Below are 21546 nucleotides of genomic sequence, written 5' to 3' on the forward strand. Positions count from 1 at the left end.
CCCTTTCTTCCTGTTAAATGGCCGCTGGTAATTAAGCCTTACATAAAAAATCTCTAACACTGGCTTCTGATTATCATGCCGGGCATACCCTGGGCAGTCAGGATGATTTGCTGACTAAATGGTACACATGTTGGGCTTGAGGGAATGGAGACCCTGGAGGAATTTCCTCTCAGTGCTTTTAGTTGAAACTTAAGAACTATAGATCATGAATCTTTTTGGAGGGTTGTGTCAAATAGACAGATACACTTCTCAACTTCCCTCCTGAAAAACCAACCCTAAGATTTCCCTGGTCCAGTGTCTAACACTCTGTACTCTCAATGCAGGGGGCCCAGGTTCGATCCCTGGTCAGGGAAGTAGATCCCACACACAACTAAAGACCCTGCTTGCTGCAACTAAGACTTGGCACAGTCAAATTAAAAAATAAATATTTTCAAAAAAGAAAAAACAAGGGCAAGGCCAACTGGATGGAAGGCCCTTTGCTTCTGGCCACAGCAAAAGGAAAAACAGTTAAAGACAAAACAAAACCAAAAATGTACTGGGTTAATAAGTGGGTGGTACCACCTTCTCTATCAAATATTTTTAGTCTGAAGTACATAAAGCTCTAATATTTGACAAAATGACAATTTCATAAAGTTCCATGCAATAATCTGGTATTTATATATATATAAAACCTTCTACTGCTTTCTTCAAAGAAAGATTGACTGGCAGCAGACCTCTCTGCCTCCTTTTTATAAACTGCTGGGAAGTTTTTGGTTTAGTTTGGTTTTTACCTTTGAGTTTATCCCTTGCTGAGAAAACTAGGTGGTTAAATATTGTAATGGTCTCTCCATCTATTAGATGAAATAACTTTCCATGATTCAATTAGTACTACTATAATAAGGCAAAACAAAACTGATTCAACTACTGCTTCAATAATTCCATATAGGTACACCTTGGATCTTCACTTTTTTTAAAGCCTGTGGAAGATTCCCTGGAGAAGGCCATGGCAACTCACTCCAGTATTCTTGGCTAGAGAACTGGATGAACAAAGGAGCCTGATGGGCTACAGTCCACGGGCCACAGAGTCAGACACATCTGAGCAACTAACGCACAACCCACACCTGAATCTGTTTTGCAGATCTTGAGATGAACTCAATCTATGGTTAATCATCCGAACCAAATATTTATGGCAAATATTTCTGGTCAGTAAACTAAAGTTCCTGGTGAAGTAGGTGAATGAATATTTTCAAGAAGTTTCCTTTCTACACCCAAACACACATCCCATCTACAGAACTTCCCTGCCATTAGCCCTGTTCCACCCACCCCAAAGCACACAGTGCTTAAATCTAAGGGCTCCACCAGATCTTTTTTTGTGGGGGACTGTGTGGCACAACATGTAGGATCTTGGTTCCCCAAACAGGGATTGAACCCATGCCCCTTGCATTGAGAGCTCAGTCTTAACCACGGGACCACCAGGGAAGCACTCCCACCCCAGTTCTTGCACAAAGGGATTCAAGATTACACGTGTTGCTGAGTTTTTCATATCCATGTACATATATTTAACAGTAAAAACACTAACCTTAAATATGTACAAGTAAGTCTATAAAAAACAAAGTTTTATAGACTTTAGTAAGTCTTAAAACACAAAGATGATGATTTCGCTATTAAAATCTCAGCCTTCCTAATGAAGTACGCTCTAGAGGTATGTGATCAGTCATGGTACACAGCACACATCCTAAGCACTTCAGAAAATAATGGGGGAAGCAAGTTCAATAAGAAATTCTACCAGGACAGTAAGAGGGGAGTATAAAGATGGACCAACAGAAGGATAGTTCAGTTTAGCTGCTCGGACTCTTTTGCGGCACGCCAGGCTTCCCTGTTCATCACCACTCCCAGAGCTTGCTCAAACTCATGTCCATCGAGTCAGTGATGCCATCCAACCATCTCACTGCCTTCTCCTCCAACCTTCAATCTTTCCCAGCATCAGGGTCTTTTCCAATCAGTCAGTTCTTCCCATTAGGTGGCCAAAGTATTGGAGTTTCAGCTTCAGCATCAGTCCTTTCAGTGAATATTCAGGACTGACTTCCTTTATGATTGACTGGTTTGATCTCCTTGCAGTCCAAGGGACTCTCAATTGAGAGCCTTCTCCAACACCACAGTTCAAAAGCATCAATTCTTTGGTGCTCAGCTTTCTTCACAGTCCAAGTCTCACATCCATACATGACTACTGGAAAAACCATAGCTTTGACTAGACGGACCTTTGTTGGCAAAGTAATGTCTCTGCTTTTTAATATGCTGTCTAGGTTGGTCATAGCTTTTCTTCCAATTCCAAGGAGTAAGTGTCTTTTAATTTCATGGCTGCAGTCACCATCTGCAGTGATTTTGGAGCCCCAAAAAATAAAGCCTCTCACTGTTTCCATTGTTTTCCCATCTATTTGCCATGAAGTGATGGGACGGGATGCCATGATCTTAGTTTTTTGAATGTTGACTTTTAAGCCAACTTTTCCACTGTCCTGTTTCAACAAGAGGCTCTTTAGTTCTTCTTCACTTTCTGCCATAAGTGTAGTGTCATCTGCATATCTGAGGTTATTGATATTTCTCCCAGCAATCTTGACTCCAGCTTGTGCTTCTTTCAGCCTGGCATTTCGCATGATGGACTCTGCCCAGAAGTTAAATAAGCAGGGTGACAAAATACAGCCTTGACATATTCCTTTCCCGATTTGGAACCAGTCTGTTGTCCCACGTCCAGTTCTAACTGCTGCCTCTTGACCTGCATACAGATTTCTCAGGAGGCAGATCAGGTGGTCTGCTATTTCCATCTCTTTAAGAATTTTCCACAGTTTGCTGTGATCCACACAGTCAAAGGCTTTGGCATAGTCAATAAAGCAGATGTTTTTCTGGAACTCTCTTGCTTTCTAATTTGATCTCTGGTTCCTCTGCCTTTTCCAAATCCAGCTTGAACATCTGGAAATTCATGGTTCACGTACTGTTGAAGCCTCACTTGGAGAATTTTGAGCATTACTTTGCTAGCGTGTGAGATGAATGCAACTGTGCGGTAGTTTGAGCATTCTTTGGCATTGCCTTTCTTTGGGATTGGAATGAAAACTGACATTTTCCAGTCCTGTGGTCACTGCTGAGTTTCCCAAATTTGCTGGCGTAATAAGTACAGCACTTTAACAGTATCATCTTTTAGGATTTGAAAGAGCTCAGCTGGAATTCCATCACCTCCACTAGCTTTGTTCATAGTGATGCTTCCTAAGGCCTACTTGACTTCACACTCCAGGATGTCTGGCTCAAATGAGTGATCACACCATCATGGTTATCTGGGTCATGAAGATCTTTTTGTACAGTTCTTCTGTGTATTCTTGCCACCTCTTCTTAATATCTTCTGCTTCTGTTAGGTCCATACCATTTGTGTTCTTTATTGTACCCATCTTTGCATGAAATGTTCCCTTGGTATCTCTAATTTTCTTGAAGAGGTCTCTAGTCTTTCCCATTCTATTGTTTCCCTCTATTCTTTGCACTGATCACTGAGGAAGGCTTTCTTATCTCTCCTTGCTATTTTTTGGAAATCTGCATTCAGATGTGTATATCTTTCCTCTTCTCCTTTGCCTTTCACTTCTCTTCTTGTCTCAGCTATTTTTAGGCCTCCTCAGACAACCGTTTTGCCCTTTTGCATTCCTTTTTCTTGGGGACGGTCTTGATCACTGCCTCCTGTACAATGTCGTAAACCTCCGTCTATAGTTCTTCAGGCACTCTGTCTGTCAGATCTAATCCCCTGAATCTATTTGTCACTTCTACTGTATAATTGTCGGAGAACGCAATGGCAAGCCACTCCAGTGCTCTTGCCTGAAGAATCCCATGGATGGAGGAGCCTGGTGGGCTGCAGTCCATGGGGTCGCTACAAGTTGGACGCGGCTGAGCGACTTCACTTTCACTTTTCACTTTCACACAGTGGAGAAGGCAATGGCAACCCACTCCAGTGTTCTTGCCTGGAGAATCCCGGGGACGGCGGAGCCTGGTGGGCTGCTGTCTGTGGGGTTGCACAGAGTCAGACACGACTGAAGCGACTTAGCAGCAGCAACTGTATAATTGTAAGGGATTTTATTTAGGTCATACCTGAATGGTCTAGTGGTTTCCCCTACTTTAGGAGGACAGGCTATCAACATTTTCCCCATTTGTCGAATTAAAACAGCGTGTGTCCACTAAGGCATTAAAATGTCCTGTTGTTACTCCTTGGTCACATTCAGCACGGTCCCCCAGACCCCACATCCAACACACACACATTTACAGACACTACACAGAACAGCAAGACTCAACACACCGCTTTTCAGCTTCAAGTTTATCCATCCTCTTCCAGAGACGGTTCACTAGTGCTTCTTGTTCTTGTTCCAAAGTATTTTCAAGGTCAATCTTCTCCCGTCTCAACTGGAGAAAAAGAAAGAAGTTTTACTGAGAATTGTAGGCCACTTAAACTTTGTTAATTAGATTTTTTGATTGGAACACTAGGATCCCTTTCCATGGAGAAAACTGCAAAGAAACGGTCAATTTTCTGGCACAGACACATTAAGTGCATTTAGTTCTTAAACTTTAATTGAGAAAACTGAGATATGTTCATTCTTTGATGTTAACACTTAATTGCTCTCTGGTAGGTCAATCACAGTGGTTGCTTCAGCAGTTACTCAAGACACATGGAAAGTCTTCCTTAAAGAGAGTTTGAGGAGCTTTGCTTGCCAGTTGTCTCAGGACATAAGCGGATTTGTCTCCCTAGTCCTGCATGCATTTCAACATTAAACCAGAAAGGTTATACTTCCATTTACAGAAATAACTCCAGCACTGAAGACAATTCTACCAAGTGGTTAATGGGTACATAGAAATGTGTCCTAAGATATAAAAACATGTGTGAAAAGGATAAACACCACATTCACAATACTGGTTACTTCTGGGGAGGTGGGGAACAAGGAAAATGTGATTTAGGGGAAGGCAAACGGTTGTAGAGGGAACCCTACACTGCATTCTACTTCATAAAAAGAAGCAATTTGGGGAAGCAATTAATTTAATCTATTAACATAGAAAGTGCAAGTGTTAAGTCGCTCAGTCCTGACTCTTTGCGACCCCATGGACTATAGTCCTCCAGGCTCCTCTGTCCATGGGACTCTCCAAGCAAGAATATTGGAGTGTGTTGCCATTCCCTTCTCCAGGGGATCTTCCCAACCCAGGGATCGAACCCGGGTCTCCCGCATTGCAGGCAGATTCTTTACTGTCTGAGCCAACACAGAGCAACATGCAAACACTGAGACCAACAGCAGACACAGGTTAATAGGGATGTAGCGGAGAACGCGATGGCACCCCACTCCAGTACTCTTGCCTGGAAAATCCAATGGACGGAGGAGCCTGGTGGGCTGCAGTCCATGGGGTCGCCAAGAGTCAGACACGACTGAGCGACCTCACTTTCACTTTTCACTTTCATGCATTGGAGAAGGAAATGGCAACCTGCTCCAGTGTTCTTGCCTGGAGAATCCCAGGGACGGGGGAACCTGGTGGGCTCCCGTCTATGGAGTAGCACAGAGTCGGACACGACTGAAGCGACTTAGCAGAGAACTGGTTGGTGATGGACAGGGAGGCCTGGTGTGCTGTGATTCATGGGGTGTCGAAGAGTCGGACACGACTGAGCGACTGAACTGAATTGAACTGAGGAATCAGAAAGGTCTGCCCTCTGGGGACTCTTTTGGTTGGCCAAAAAGTTCATTCAGGTTTTTCCATTACAGCTTGTGAGAAACCCAAATGAACTTATTGGCCAGCCCAATATATTTTAGTAGTGGTGAAGACATTAAAAGAAACCATTTATATGTTTTAGTAGAAAGTGAGAGAGATATGAAGAAAAAGAGGGCTGGTGATGGGGACAGAAAGTGCCATGATCAACAGAGTTCACAGCATCAAGAAGAAGGAAATGTGTGGTATCACTTTTGTATACTTGTCTATCTGCTTGGGATATTAAGTAATTTTAACAGAAATCATTTTTTAAAAAGGGGGCAATGTTATATTACCGCCCCCATGCTGTCTCTTCAACCAACTGGAATTTATCTTTTCAACTACTGACTTAACAGATTATTTTTGATTGCACAGCTACACACAGCTGTCCAGGTATTAATAGCAGACTTCACACTTCTTTAGCAGGTGAGAGGCAAGCTCCTCACTGAGCCTATGTAGACATAAAGTGAGACCCATTCCATGGACAAAATGCAGCCTTTTACAGCAACCAAAGCAAACATACCTTACTCCACCAGTCAATAAGCCAAGATCACACAGTCAACAGAAAATACAGCTTCACTGTATTTTCTTTGCATGGGCAAAGGGAGAGGAATCAGCCTAAGCTGGAAGCATCCTGTGCAGTGAAGCTGGGAGCTGGCTAATGCACAAAAGCTCCTCAAGATATTAAACAGCTCCTTTTCCCCGCAAGGAGGAAAAACCCAGGAACACCTCACAGAACTCCTATGAATCTTTGTGACCCTCTGACCACATTTTGGGCCAAGGTTTGAAGTACTGATACAATTCACAGTCGTTTATTTAAAGAAACAAAATGCCAAGTCATTTACCCTTTAAGGACCCTATTGCCATGTTTAACTAAAACATGACAAGGGGTAGTTGGTAGGTGAGAAAAAATTCAAGCAAGGCATCGTTTTGTAGTATAGATGCCTAGTAGAGAAACTAATGCCCAACGGCTTATTTTTAGAGTAATTATGCACCATGCAAATCTATAACTCCAAAACAAAATCAAGACAAAGCTGTCTTTACCCACATATGACTGACTCGGCATGTGGTTTTGAGGGTATCGCAAAGAGTCGGACACGACTGAGCGACTGAACTGAACTGAACTGAACCTGCCCTCAGGCTTCCTAGGTGGCGCTAGTGGTAAAGAACCCACTTGCCAATGCAGGAGACGTTAAGAGATGCAGGTTTGATCCCTGGGTGGGGAAGATCCCCTGGAGGAGAGCATGGCAACCCACTCCACGTATTCTTGCCTGGAGAATCCCATGGAGAGAGGAGCCTGGCGGGCTATGGTCTATAAGATCAGAGAGTTGGACATGACTGAAGCGACTTAGGATGCACGCACGCAACCTGCCCTCATCTATGAAATGAGAAGGCTGGCCTCAATGACATCTGAGGTCCCTTCCAGGGCCACCCATTCTATCATTCTCTGTCAATCTCAAGATGGCACTTGTCTCAGTCTGCGCTAGTTCCGTTGAGATTTTTAGAAACAAAAGCAGCAAAAGAAATCATCTAAATCCACTCTTTCATTTGAGAGTTGAGGAACCACTGATTCAGGGAAAGGAATGGGGATCAGTCACCATGTTGACCAGAGAAGCTGGGTCCCCTCTAACCAGCAAGTTCAGAGCATCTGGAGGGGCAAATAGGATTTGGGGTAAATTATCCAGTAATTCTTGGAAGTAGTGGAGCAGGGGGTACCTTAGTGAGTCCAAGAGTATGCAGGAGCAGATAAGAAAGCAGGAAAAACAGAAGTTGAACATGAATCTCAGCTCCTTTTTGGTACCAGTTAGTAGAGCTATGTGTGAGAGAGTGTGTGTGTCTGTTAAGTCACTTCAGTTGTGTCCCACTCTTTGCGAACCTATGGACTGCAGCCTGCCAGGCCCCTCTGTCCACGGGATTCTCCAGGCAAGAATACCGGAGTGGGTTGCTGCGTCCTCCTGCAGGGGATCTTCCCTACCGAGACTGAACCCACGTCTCTCATGTCTCCTGCACTGGCAGGCAGGTTCCTTACCACTAGTGCCGCCTGGGAGCCTGTTAGTAGAAACCAAGTTTCACCCTCTGGAGGCCTGGGTTCACGTGGGCAGTAGACTGATAGCTGGTTGCCACCTGAAGAACTTCAGAACCTTCCGAAGTTCTTTATCAGCGCTGCCCTTCCATCTCCTGTCCATCTAATCCCACAGCCTATTTATTTATAGCCAAAGAGTACAAACCAGTACTGCTGTTTCAGACCTAAGTAGATTTTCAGTGCTTGCATTGCCGTGATATCAAACAACCCTCAAATCTGACAGTGTGTGTTAAACTGACAGGGTACTGAGTCAGAAATTCTTGCTGGAATGGAAACATCAGCTCAGTGCTGCATTCACTGCTTTTGCAATGCTGATCTCCATCTGTAACAGTCTTCCCTGTCTCCTTTTAAATTCAGTGTTCATGTCACAGGTACCCACTCTTCCATTACCAAACATCAAATTCTCAGGCAAACCCAAGCCCCTGCTGACTACACTGTCTATGAGCACGCAGCACCAGTGGATACAGCCGATTTGTAGAATATTCATTTGGAGGGTGGCTTTGTAATTAAGTCAGGTCAATGGACTATCAGCCGAACTCCTTACTTGTCTTCAGTAGCTCTTCCTCCCATTGCAAGTTAATTAACATTGCACCAAGAGTTATTATGCTTCCCAAATAAATAACTTCTTTAATGGATAAACTTAGTGTATAAAAGTAGAGCTGGCTCATTTGAATTCACAGTCCTTCTCAGTGGACTGACACTCACCACCCAAAAAGCAGAAAAAGCAGGGGGCAGCCAAAAGACAGCTCCAACATTACCACACTTCTCTCTCAGGAGAGCATTTTCCCACTTAGAGAGAACCAGGATGCTCGCAGAGGTCAGGGAAGGAATACTTGGCAAAAAAGCCTGATGAGAATTGTAGCATGACCATGTGCTCAACTACAGAATTTTGAAAGGTTTTAGTGGATCATCTCAATCTACTTTGAAAAGTTTTAGTCTGACCACCAAATTACCATCATTCCTATGTGAAAATATATTTTGAACTCCAAACATTTGACTTAAAAACCCAATTTTGGAAGGCAGCCCGTGACAACTGCCTGTTCTGTGTACACCAGAAATACACAGAGAAGGGAATTCCCTTGCTGTCTGGTGGTTAGGACTCCACTGTGTTGCTGAGGGCCCAGGTATGGTCCCTGGTCAGGGAACCGTGATCCTACATGCTGTGTAGTGTGGCCAAAAAAAAAAAAAAAGAAGAGAAAAAATATATATACTGATAAAAAGACACAAAAAAATCACAAAGAATAGCAAGATAAATAGGGTTAGCCCTTGGGTTAAAGTATTAATAATATTGGTGGTAATTTATCATCACATCTTTTCCTGCTCCCACACAATTTTTAAAAATATTTATGTGTTTTGGCTGTTTTGGGCTTCCTAGTTGCAGCTCACAGGCGTGGCTGCCTTATGGCACATTCCTCAGTCCCCCACCCAGGGATCGAATCCGAATCCCCTGTATTGGCAGGTAGATTCTTAACCACTGGACCCAGGGAAGTCCGCCCCACACAATTTTTTAATGAACATTTACTATGCTTATAACAAAAAATGGGAAGACAATATTACAAATTAACAATTTCCTAATTTAGGATATTAATTCACATACATAAAACACAGAATGAATTCATACACTCTGTTGCTGCTGCTGCTGCTGCTGTGAAGTTGCTTCAGTCGTGTCTGACTCTATGCGACCCCATAGACGGCAGCCCACCAGGCTCCCCCGTCCCTGGGATTCTCCAGGCAAGAACACTGGAGTGGGTTGCCATTTCCTTCTCTAATGCATGAAAGTGAAAAGGGAAAGTGAAGTCGCTCAGTCGTGTCCGACTCTGAGTGATCCCATGGACTGCAGCCCACCAGGCTCCTCCATTCATGGGATTTTCCAGGCAAGAGTACTGGAGTGGGGTGCCATTGCCTTCTCCGTCATACACTCTAAGAGGAGAAATTATATTGAAGGCTCAGCTACTTATCTGGAAGACTGAGAATCTTCCAGACAGCCTTGAGTTACTAACCTTCTTTACCACAGCTTGTGCATCTGTATAAAAACTAGATTTGTTCTTTGAAATGGGTAGAACTTTAGGACAATAGTAATACCTTATTAATATTTAATATATGAAAAGTGACACTTTCATAGTTTACCAGCTCAATAAATTTTGCTTTTGTTCAGTGATAATGAAAAATCAAGGTCTTTTATGAAACAGATACACATATAATTAGTCATATTTATATGGTTTCCAGGCTTAAGTTTCCATCACTTTGACATCAGTGCAATATTATACAAATTTGCATAGTGGGTTCATAATTCTAGGGGACTCTTTTACCAAATAATCACCATCAGTGGAAAGCAAGCAGGTTTCAAAGTCTTGGGTATACAGGGTTTTTTTGCTACATCAAGAACACAGTGGAGAAATCCTCGGGAAAGAACACATACCACAGTGCACGCTGCAAATACACTGTCACATCAGGGGCTACCTTCAGCTCATCATCTAAAATAAGCCTCTTTGAGAGACAAATATCATGTATCAAGCAGAATTCAAAAAGGATACAAATCAACTTATTTACAAAAACAGACTCACAGACAGAGTAAACATCATTACTAAAGAGGGAAGGTTGGGGGAGGGATAAATTAGGAATTGGTGGGTAACACATAGATACAGGATTTAGCCATTTGCCACACATGTTTAGCTAAGGAGAATACTTTTTCTAAGTTGCCCACCAAATTCTTGTACTTTTTTTTTTTTTTAATGGACTTCGTGAAATGAACTTATGGTTGCCGGAGGGAAGGAACAGTTAGGGACTTTGGGAAGGTCATGCACACACTGCTATATTGAAGATGGATAACCAACAAAGACCCATTGTACAGCAATGGAACTCTGCTCAGTGTCATGTGCCATCCTGGATGGGAGGAGGGCTTGGGGGAGAATGGACACATGTATATATATGGTTGACTCCCAAGTACCACAACAGTATTAATCGGCTATACCCCAATCAAAATAAAAAGTTTAAAGTTATAAAGAACTGACTTCATCCATTCTAATTCCAAGCAACTAGAAAGTCTCAGTACAGTATCTCTGGATTCTATTGCCCTTACTGTACGTAGCACACCCATGCCCTACAAGTTCACAGGCAACGGCTTTTCCACCAGTGCGTGACCAGGGACATACATGCTTGGATCATGGTGAGGTGCCTCTTTCTTTATAAAGAAAACTCATTTTTAATTTTATCCCTGCCATCATCTGTTCAAACTGATGCACAAGGCAAATGTTATCTGGGTGCTTCAAAATAATACCTGACAAGATGGAACACAGTCTTGGTACTTAATTGAAACAAGGCCTAAGGAAGGACTTCTTTCATTTCATATCCCGCAGAGGGACTTAATCTGTGTCCCTGACAGAGCTCAACGTCTGCTCTCACAGGTGTGGAGGGGAGGCCCCTCAACTGGCTTCATCACACTCTGACAGCTCCTCAATTACACATCAACTGAAAAGAGAGCCTGCTGAAGCTCCTTGAGTACCACCTACCACTGCCGCTGGTTTGTTTACTACCAAGCCACAAACTCTCACTTATATTCCAGTATGCTCTGAGGCTTTTCTCCACCTCTCCCTGATAAGCAGTAGGTAGGGCTTTCCTGGTGGCTCAGACAGTAAAGAATCCGCCTGCAATGTGGGAGACCTGGGTTCAATCCCTGGGTTGGGAAGATCCCCTGGAGGAGGGCATGGCAATCTATTCTAGTATACTTACCTGGAGAATCCCATGGACAGAAGAGCCTGGCAGGCTACAGTCCATAGGGTCACAAGATTCAGACATGACTGAATGACTAAGCAAAAACAGCACAGGATGTCTGTACTTGACCTTCAGGTGACCCACCCATCTTCAAAGATTTGCTACAAATCCCCATCAAGTTGACTTCAGGGTCTACTGTGACTATGTCTGGCTGTGTACCTTGTCTAAAATGTGAAGACACAGGTTGTAATATTTTACTTTACAAAATTAAAAGCAGGGCAGCAAATTATAATACACTATTATTCAGTTCAGTTGCTCAGTCATGTCGGACTCTGTCACGCCATGGACTACAGCACGCCAGGCCTCCATGTCCATCACCAACTCCCGGAGCTTGCTCAAATTCATGTTCATCGAGTTGGTAATGCCATCCAACCATCTTATCCTCTGTTGTCCCCTTCTCCTCCTGCCTTCAATCATTCCCAGCATCAGGACTTTTCCAATCAGTGAGTTCTTCCCATCAAGTGGCCAAATTTTCAGCTTCAGCATCAGTCTTTTCAATGAATATTCAGGACTGACTTCCTTTACGATTGACTGGATTGATCTCCTTGCAGTCCAAGGGACTCTCAAGGATCTTCTCCAACACCACAGTTCAAAAGCATCAATCCTTTGGAGCTTCGCTTTCTTTATAGTTCAACTCTCACATCCATACGTGGCTACTGGAAAAACCATAGCTTTGACTAGATGGACCTTTGTTCGCAAAGTAATGTCTCTGCTTTTTAATATGCTGTCTAGGTTGGTCATAGCTTTTCTTCCAAGGAGCAAGCATCTTTTAATTTCACGGCTGCAGTCACTATCTGCAATGATTTTGGAGCCCCATAAATAAAGTCTCTCACTGTTTCCATTGTTTTCCCATCTATTTGCCATGAAGTGATGGGACTGGATGCCATGATCTTGAATGTTGACTTTTAAGCCAACTTTTTCACTCTCCTCTCTTTCATCAAGAGGCTCTTCAGTTCCTCTTCGCTTTCTGCCATAAGGGTGGTGTCATATGCAAATCCGAGGTTATTGATATTTCTCCTGGCAATCTTGATTCCAGCTTGTGCTTCATCCAGTCCAGCATTTCGCATGATGTACTCTGCACAGAAGTTAAATAAGCAGGGTGACAATATACAGCTTTGACGTACTCCTTTCCCAATTTGGAACCAGTCTGTTGTTCCATGTCCAGTTCTAACTGTTGCTTCTTGACCTGCATACAGATTTTTCAGGATGCAGATCAGGTGGTCTGGTATTCCCATCTCTTTAAGAACTTTCCACAGTTTGCTGTGATCCACACAGTCAAAGCCTTTGGTGTAGTCAATAAAGCAGAAGCAGATGTTTTTCTGGAACTCTCTTGCTGTTTTGATGATCCAATGGATGTTGACCATTTGATCTCTGGTTCCTCTGCCTTTTCTAAAACCAGCTTGAACATCTGGAAGTTCACGGTTCATGTACTGTTGAAGCCTCACTTGGAGAATTTTGAGCATTACTGTGCTAGTGCATGAGATGAGTGCAACTATGTGGTAGTTTGAGCATTCTTTGGCATTGCCTTTCTTTGGAATTGAAATGAAAACTGACCTTTTCCAGTCCTGTGGCCACTGCTGAGTTTTCCAAATTTGCTGGCATGTTGAAAGCAGCACTTTAACAGCATCATCTTCCAGGATTTGAAAGAGCTCCGCTGGAATTCCATCAGCTCCACTAGCTTTGTTCATAGTGATGCTTCCTAAGGCCCACTTGACTTCACATTCCAGGATGTCTGGCTCTAGGTGAGTGATCACAGCATCATGGTTATCTGGGTCATAAAGATCTTTTTTGTACAGTTCTTCTGTGTATTCTTGCCACCTCTTCTTAATATCTTCTGCTTCTGTTAGGTCCATACCATTTCTGTCCATTATTGTTCCCATCTTTGCATGAAATGTTCCCTTGGTATCTCTAATTTTCTTTACTATTGTTAGATGACACTTATTAGTGTTATTGCTAGTGTTAGACAACACTATATATTGTTAACAACACTATCCCTTGGTATTTCTAATTTTCTCTACTATTGTTAGACACATTATTATTAGTGTTATTACTAGTGTTAGACAACAGTGTGCATTGTTCACAACATTATTGTTGGAGGAAAAAGAAGACAAAGGTAAGGAAGATGATGATGAATATGAACAGCAGCTGTTGGGGGGGGACTATCGTCGAGGTGATGTTTTTCATGTTTCTACTTCCATGTTTAGGTTTTCCACATTTTCTGGAAAGCGCAATGGATTAGTCTTATAATTTAGAAAGTTTAAGACTTCCATAATTTGAGATGAGTCCGTGAAATCAAACTTCAAACATGCACAGGGGTCATTAAGTTTCCTCTGTGCACGCGTGTGCGCTAAGTAGCTTCAGTCGTGTCGGACTCTGCGACGCTATGACCCACCAGGTTTCTGTGTTCATGGGACTCTCCAGGCAAGAATACTGGAGTGGTTTGCCATTCCCTTCTCCAAGGGATCTTCCCCACCCAGGGGTCGAACCTGCGTCTCCTGTATTGGCAGGCAGGTTCTTTACCCGGGAGGCCCCAAGTTTCCTCTCCTTAATGCAAATGAAGGCTCGTGCAACATGGTTGTTCTCTGAAGAGCTCCTGCAACAGAGCCTGCCAGGGCAGCCGCCAGCATGAATGGAATTCTAACTAAACCCACTATGCCCAAATTACCCATGAACTGAGGAAATATCTTATTCCAACTTAAAAAAAAAAAAATCCACCAATCAAAGATGCAGACCTGAACACAAGCCACTAGCCACTCAATTAGCTGCTAAGTCACAAGGACAACAGATGATCTGTGCAACTCACTAGAATTAGTCATTGCAGCCATTAAAAATAAGCAGCACCAGAATTGTATGTGGACTGCTTGTGACATCAGCTGGCTTGTATTACCCGCTGGACAAGTAAGGCAGAGAGGCAGTCTTATATTCTTCACTCAGAACCACTGTACTAGGAGCTAGAAAGCGACACTGTTCCTTTCTTATTTGTGAAACTTAAAATATGCTAAATGTTTCCTTATTACCTTTTTAAAAAGTGAACAAAAAAATAATGGACTTTGCTGATAGTCCAGTAGTTAAGAATCCACTTGCCAATGCAGGGGACGCAGGTTCAACCCATGGTTCGGGAAGATTCTACATGCCGTGGAGCAACTGATCCTGTGCACCACAACGACTGAACCCAAATGCTGCAACGAGAAGAGCCACTGCGATGAGAAGCCTGCATACTGCGACTGAGCAGCCCCTGCTCCCCTCGACTAGAGAGAGCCTACGCAGCAAGAAGACCCAGTGCAGCCACAAACAGATACATAAAGAGAGCAAGAGCAACATGAAATTTCGTGCTGAGGATTGAAATTCATTCTAAAGCCTTGCTTCTAGGATAAAGTTATATATGGTGATGGACACTGGGAGAAGTGGGTGTTGCCCCTGGAAGCTGGGGTCTTCTCAAACCTCTGCAGTCACCTGACGTTGGCTAGTGGCTGAAGGGAACCACTTGGGCACCTTCCAACTCTGAGGCCTGCAGGAGTCGTAGTACGGCTCCGTGGCTGCCTCTGCAAGACACGCACTTTAAAGGCAAGGGTATGCCCTCAAAGACACCGCGTGTGCAGACTGTCGAAACCCCATCTCTTCCCCTGCCCAGTAACAAAGAAGACGGATTCAACTTTACGTCTTCGCCATCTTCTCTGTGTTCTCAGGACCTCTTCGCCATGCAGAACCTCTATCCACTGTTCACTGCGTAGCGTTCCCATTTCCGTCTCCTCACACTTCCTTGCTCCTGCAGCAAGGCTGGGCTTGGGTCTATCCAAGTCCATTACCCATGCCCTGAACCCACCCGACCCTACACTGCCTTCTGAAGTACAAATGACAGCTCTCCAGTAACCTGTCCAAATCCACACTTTATTTAAACTCTTCAACAAAGCAGAGCTAAGGCACCAGACCCAAAGGATAAATGCCTTCAAATAGCTTTTAGTTCTAAAAATGGGTTGTCAGAGAGAAGAGCAAAGGCATGACCACATATATATCCTCATATTGAGTAATATAACACCTGTCTTGGCTCTTCTTATAGTAACTTTAATATAGGATATATTATATTATACAGACTATGACATATATAGTATATATTATAATACAGATGACAATCCCAAAAGATGGCCACAAGAGAGGGTCAGAGCACACCCATGGAAACACAGACGAGACTTGTTTCTACTGTAGAACAGAAACGTTCTCTCCAAACACAGACTAAAATTACTCGTAGCTAAACAAAATAGAGTGAAATCCCCAACATTTAATCATCCTTGACACACCCAAAAGAAAGGGGGCAATGTTTTATGATGATGTTACATTTCTCCATCTTAATTAAAACAAGGACTTGATGTAATGACCTCTAATGGGAAAACACTCTAAAAAAGAGTGGAGGTATGTGTAACTGATTCACTGTGCTGTATACCTGAAACACGACACTGTAAATCAACTATACTCCAATAAAAAAAATTTTAATTAAAAAAAAACACAGACTTGATATCCCACAAACACTTTCACTTTTTTTTCACTTCATCCCACATCTGAAGTTAAGTTTCCAGTTAAGGACTTTACAGTGTACACGCTCCATTGTGGAAATCCATTTCTTTAGTGTTGAGTCTTACAATGGACTAAATCATTAACTGGGAAGAAGGTATAACTTGTGCCTAGTTTTCAAAGCATTTAGTTACTGAAGTTTCCAATGAGCCTTAACACGGGGAAGCCATCCATCCTTTCTCCCTTCTCTTTCGGACTAGGCCACTACTCCACCTTGTGGCCACAGCTAAACTTTGGGGGTCAGGGTTCCAAAGTCTCCTCTGGGACCTATGAGCAAATAAAAGGCAGAAGCTGCTTCCGTTACTGACAGCCATCACAGAGAAGGTGCCGACCAAGTAAAGTTCTCACAATGCCAACCAGGGTGAGGATTCCACTTGGCCACTTGGTTACATCTTGATTAACAATTACCAGTAACAAGTTTGTGGGACGTCAGGGGCTTACACAAGAATTTTCAAAACTAATGTGAATGGAACTGGCTACCATCTATCCTGGAAATTAAACAGGAGAACTTCGGAACAAGATGTTTTTAAGCTGTGAGAGGTGGAGGAGTCTTCTAAATTTGGAAACTGCATCTGAATTCCAAAGAGGAATAGTAGGACTAGATTACTCTGGATTTTTGCAAAATAGCCAGCCCATGGAAATGGAACTTTTTTGTTCTTTAACCTAGAAGGAATGGAAAAAAAATTTCAAGAGCATTATCCAAAGTCTTGGAAATCACTGTAACGCATCCTTTGATATAGGTAGATAGAAGAATAATACAAAAACATAAAAGTCAGTTCAATTAGTATAAAATAAACTCTCACTTTCTCTTACACCTGATAATCCCATAAAGATTCAGTCTCATGTACAGTGATGAAATGAGAATGGTCCTAAGGGTGATTCAAAAACCAGTTAGCATGGACTAAGCTCCATGTATGAAAGATGCTAAAGTTGCGATAAATCAGACAACTTTGCACAGAAGCCTTGGCCAAATCATCAAAATGATAATTGGGATCCAAATCATGAAGAGCTAGAAAATGTCAATACACTGAATTTTACATGGAAGCCAGGTAGCAAGCAGTACATTATGCTTGATCTCTTCCAACTTCAGGAAAATAAATTAGTGTGGGAATACTAAATAAATTATGCTAATAAATGCTAAATAAATTAGCGTTAGGGGCACTTGGGCCGGAGACAACAGGAACCTCTGCCTGGCACACCACCCGGCAGGACAGATAATGGTGGGCCACAATTCTGGGTTGGCAGATAAGGACCAGCCTGGCCTCCTAAGGCAAATGTCTACCAAGGGCGACACACAGACGGACGGTGCACCGTTGCTTTCTACCTTTCACACCTTTCTAAGCTCGCCACTCCTGAGTGGAGCTTGTGCTTCTCTTATTTACACATGGAAAACTTGGACCCCCACGAAGTTGATGAAGTTAATGCAAGGTCACAAAACGAATTAGTGGCTGAACCAGGATGAGTGACCGAGTCTAGGACTCTATACCTATATCAATAAATCTAGGTGGGAAAAGACAAGGTTCATACAAGGCTGCTAATAATTCAAAGACAAAAATGCTAATTGTTCTGAAGAACCCTTGAAGGAGAACTTTTTGCTCCACAGTCTCACTGTCTCAAGAACTTTCACAGAAGGGATCCTGTGGTTCAAAACATATTCTTCCCTCTTTTGCAAAAGGAACCTAACATTTCCGGCCTATAAATCAGTACATCACAACATATCTCTCAAAACCATATTAGTTGTGGTTGAAAAGAACAAAAGAGCACGAGGGAGTAAGGATGTGCTCTGCAGAACTGTCAAGGCATGCTTCAGATAGAAGTCCCCACTGTGTGAAGACAAAGGTGAAAAATGTTTTTCACTGATATTCCACAGGACCTTTTAAAGTTTGAAAGAACAGTCGATATGAGAAAAAAAAAAAAAAAGAACTATCCTAATTAAGGATACAGAGAGAGAACCATACATTTTTACCTGTTCTAAGGTAAGCTGTTTAGAAATGGTATCATTCTCCAGTTTTTTAATTTTCTTCATCAGTTTGTTGACCTGGAATTCCTGCTCCTGCTCAAGATGCTGTTCTAGTTCAGCTTTCTCATGCTGCAACTGGAAAATGAAAAAAAAAAAACACAGATGTGGAAATCAAGACACTCAAAAGCCATGATAATGCTGGTTTTAAAAGCTGGTTAAACCAAGTATAGGAGGTCATCATAAAACTTACCTTACTCATTTCTGCTCGTATATCCAAATGTACACCTAACAACCTGCTCCTGATTCTTCTAACTTATAACCAAAAATTATAGTGCATAATCAGAGGCACTTGTCTGTATGCATGTACACATATGTGTGTGTGTGTGTATATATACACGTATACATATGTGTGTATGTATATATATGTATATCAGAACATCAAACCATGATGAAATGCCTATTTAAATTCTGAAGAACATGTAAGTGGTCATCTCTGTAGGGAAGAACTGGGGATGAGGAAAGGAAGGAAACGTACTTTTCAGCCCATATATAACCCTTGGAGACTTGAAAATTTTTATACCTTGGCCATAAAAATTATTTAAAAAATAGAAAATTTGCAACTGTCAGTTTTTATTAAATGAATTACAGTTTACCTGCATTCACGCCATTTACTTGCATTCATACAATGTATGTAGAGAGGGAAGAGAAGTTACAATCACCAAAAATACCTGGTCAAGTATTCTGAATGCTATTTACGAGTGTACTAGTAAGCATACTTGGCAAAAATCAGTACGAATAATTAACTTCTTGTAATGACACCAACCTCACACCTTCTACATTTTTTCTGAAAACCAAGAGGGAAAGCCTCTTATTTATGCAATTAAAAGATAAGGTTATGGTGCTATTACAAAAGAAATCTTAAAAAAAATGTACTCCAAACTTCAAAAGAGAATAAAAGAAATTCAGTGACACACAACTGGGGTTCTCATGAATCACTGTGCCTTATTTACAATGTTCTCAGTTGGGAGGGGCTGTTGATTCATAGTAGGGGAATAGGAATGAGCCACAGGGCCTGATTTTTCAGAACCATAGGCAAATTAAGCAAAAGCTATTAAAAACAATGAAGCACACAGTTTGATTTTGAGGTCTAAGATGACCACTGCTCCCTAATTCTACCTCCAAAACCATTTCTTCAGGCAGGTGCTGCATACCATGCTTGTGTTAGGCAAGCATGACAACCCCCATATCTACTGTGATAAAACAGGTTATCAGACCAAGGTAATTCAGCTGGAACGTGGCAGAGCCTGGGGCCCAAACCATGCTCTAAACTCTAAACCAGAGTCCTCCTACCAGATCCTGAGCAAACCTGAGGGGCTGGCTGAACACTCTTCCGTCCGCAAGTGCCTAGTGTGGCCCTGGTGTTCGGAAGGTTAAATGGCTAAATACAGACATGGATGCGTGCCCAGGGAAAGCTATGTGTCTTTGTGAACCCGTAGAGGGTGCACTGGACAAGAGAGAGCTCAGTGGGCCTAAATACCCCAAAGGTTATACTTAACCATCTCCTCATTTGAAACAATTTCCATTGCTCTGAAAGTACCGTGCTGCTGCTGCTGCTAAGTCGCTTCAGTCGTGTCTGACTCTGTGTGACCCCATAGACGGCAGCCCACCAGGCTCCCCCGCCCATGGGATTCTCCAGGGAAGAACACTGGAGTGGGTTGCCATTTCCTTCTCCAATGCATGAAAGTGAAAAGTGAAAGTGAAGTCGCTCAGTCGTGTCCGACTCTTAGCGACCCCATGGACTGCAGCCTACCAGGCTCCTCCGTCCATGGGATTTTCCAGGCAAAAGTACTGGAGTGGGGTGCCATTGCCTTCTCCAGAAAGTACCATACTTGGTGTTTAAAAAGAAAACAAAATGTTCAAAATCTGACATCGTCTTTCAACATGGGAAACCTTGACTAAACAGATGCTGGGTTTCCTCCAACTGTTTTTTATATGCAACTCCAAAAGAGCTGGTCAACCTTGCAGGGACTCAGAAAGCAAGCAGATGTGAAGAGGTGCTTACAGTGACAAGTCTATTTTTAGCTAGCTCATTAAAATTCAGGTTCTGGAAGATCAAGCAGTAATTAAAAGAACTAAGAGGAATGGTCAGAGACTGAGAACAGTTCTCAGCATTTCAGACACAAAGACTCCCAATGGGACAGGCATCAGTTATGAGGGAAAAAAAGCAGAACAAGTACATCTTCATCTGACTCTTGCATTCTATAAAAATCACCTGTGTGGTGTGTCTTCCACCTGCACAGTAGAGGCAGAAGGGAGTGAAATCTATAGTTAAGACCTTATCTTTGCCCTAAAATAGTTTATGAATGCTAAGCTTAAATGATATCTACTGGTTTTAGAAAAATGAATTTCTGTCTTAAAACTTTTAAACTTTTTGCATAGTTTTCTTTAAATATTAGATGTGTTTTCCTCCAATATGTTTTTTTTAAATATTGGCTGCACCATTCTCAGTTGTGGCACACAGGATCTTTGCTGCATCATGCGTGACTTTTCACTGCACAAGGATTCTCTAGTTGTGGTGCACGGGCTCCATAGTTGTGGTACACGGGCTCAGGAGTTGTGGTATACGGGCTCAGGAGTTGTGGTACACGGGCTCAGGAGTTGTGGTACACGGGCTTAGTTGCTCCACAGAATGTGGGATCTTAGTTCCCCGACCACGGATCAACCTGCGTCCCCTGCATTGCAGGGTGGATTTTTAACCACTGGACTACCAGGGAAGTCTCTCCAATATGTTCTCAACTGCTGCCACTTTTATTTCAAAGAGCCTCCTTCTTCCCTTTTTTTAGTGTTATACTTGTGCTCTTAAGTAAATTAAAATAATAAAGAGAAATCGCTCAGTTGTATCCATCTGTTTGCGACCCCATGGACCATAGCCTGCCAGTCTCCTCTGTCCATGGAATTCTCCAGGCAAGAATACTGGATGGAGTGGGTAGCCATTTCCTTCTCCAGGGGATCTTCCCAACCCAGGGATCAAACCTGAGTTTCCTGCATTGCAGGTGGGTTCTTTACCATCTGAGCTGCCAGGGAAGCCCAAAACAATAAAGGATGCAATCTAATGTCAAAAAATCTCTCCCCCAACCCAGGCAGCAATTTGTCACAGAATATTAATCTGAGCAAAGGTAAGATTCTCATTGTCCTAAAGGAGAAGACTCATATACAGACAGATGGGCTGATACCGTCAGTAACTGATAAGGTATTTCCTTTAAGAACACTGATTCAGCTAGTAATGAAATCTATAAAAGCTCTCAATTTTAAAAGGCTTTTTCCTTTCAAGAGCTGTACCCAAAGGAAAATGTGATGGTGAAGCTGTTGTTACCAAAACTCAAGCGAGGTCCCTGGGTTATACGAACCGTTTGGAAAATATCAAGCCATCCTCAGA

At 42.6% G+C, this 21546-nt stretch overlaps 1 protein-coding gene across 1 annotated transcript in view; it reads right to left on the minus strand.

The window, feature by feature from the left end:
* CCDC6 (coiled-coil domain containing 6) overlaps positions 1 to 21546 on the minus strand; it is a 112527-nt gene that overhangs the window by 24474 nt on the left and 66507 nt on the right. The window contains exons 3-4 of the mRNA XM_027531094.1: positions 18117 to 18245; positions 4304 to 4407 (exon numbers count right to left, since the gene is read on the minus strand). Of these exons, the coding sequence (XP_027386895.1) occupies positions 4304 to 4407; positions 18117 to 18245 (233 nt within the window). The remainder of the gene's footprint in view (positions 1 to 4303; positions 4408 to 18116; positions 18246 to 21546) is intronic.

This window comes from Bos indicus x Bos taurus, chromosome 28 (assembly GCF_003369695.1).
Source record: "Bos indicus x Bos taurus breed Angus x Brahman F1 hybrid chromosome 28, Bos_hybrid_MaternalHap_v2.0, whole genome shotgun sequence".
Classification (NCBI taxonomy): domain Eukaryota; kingdom Metazoa; phylum Chordata; class Mammalia; order Artiodactyla; family Bovidae; genus Bos; species Bos indicus x Bos taurus.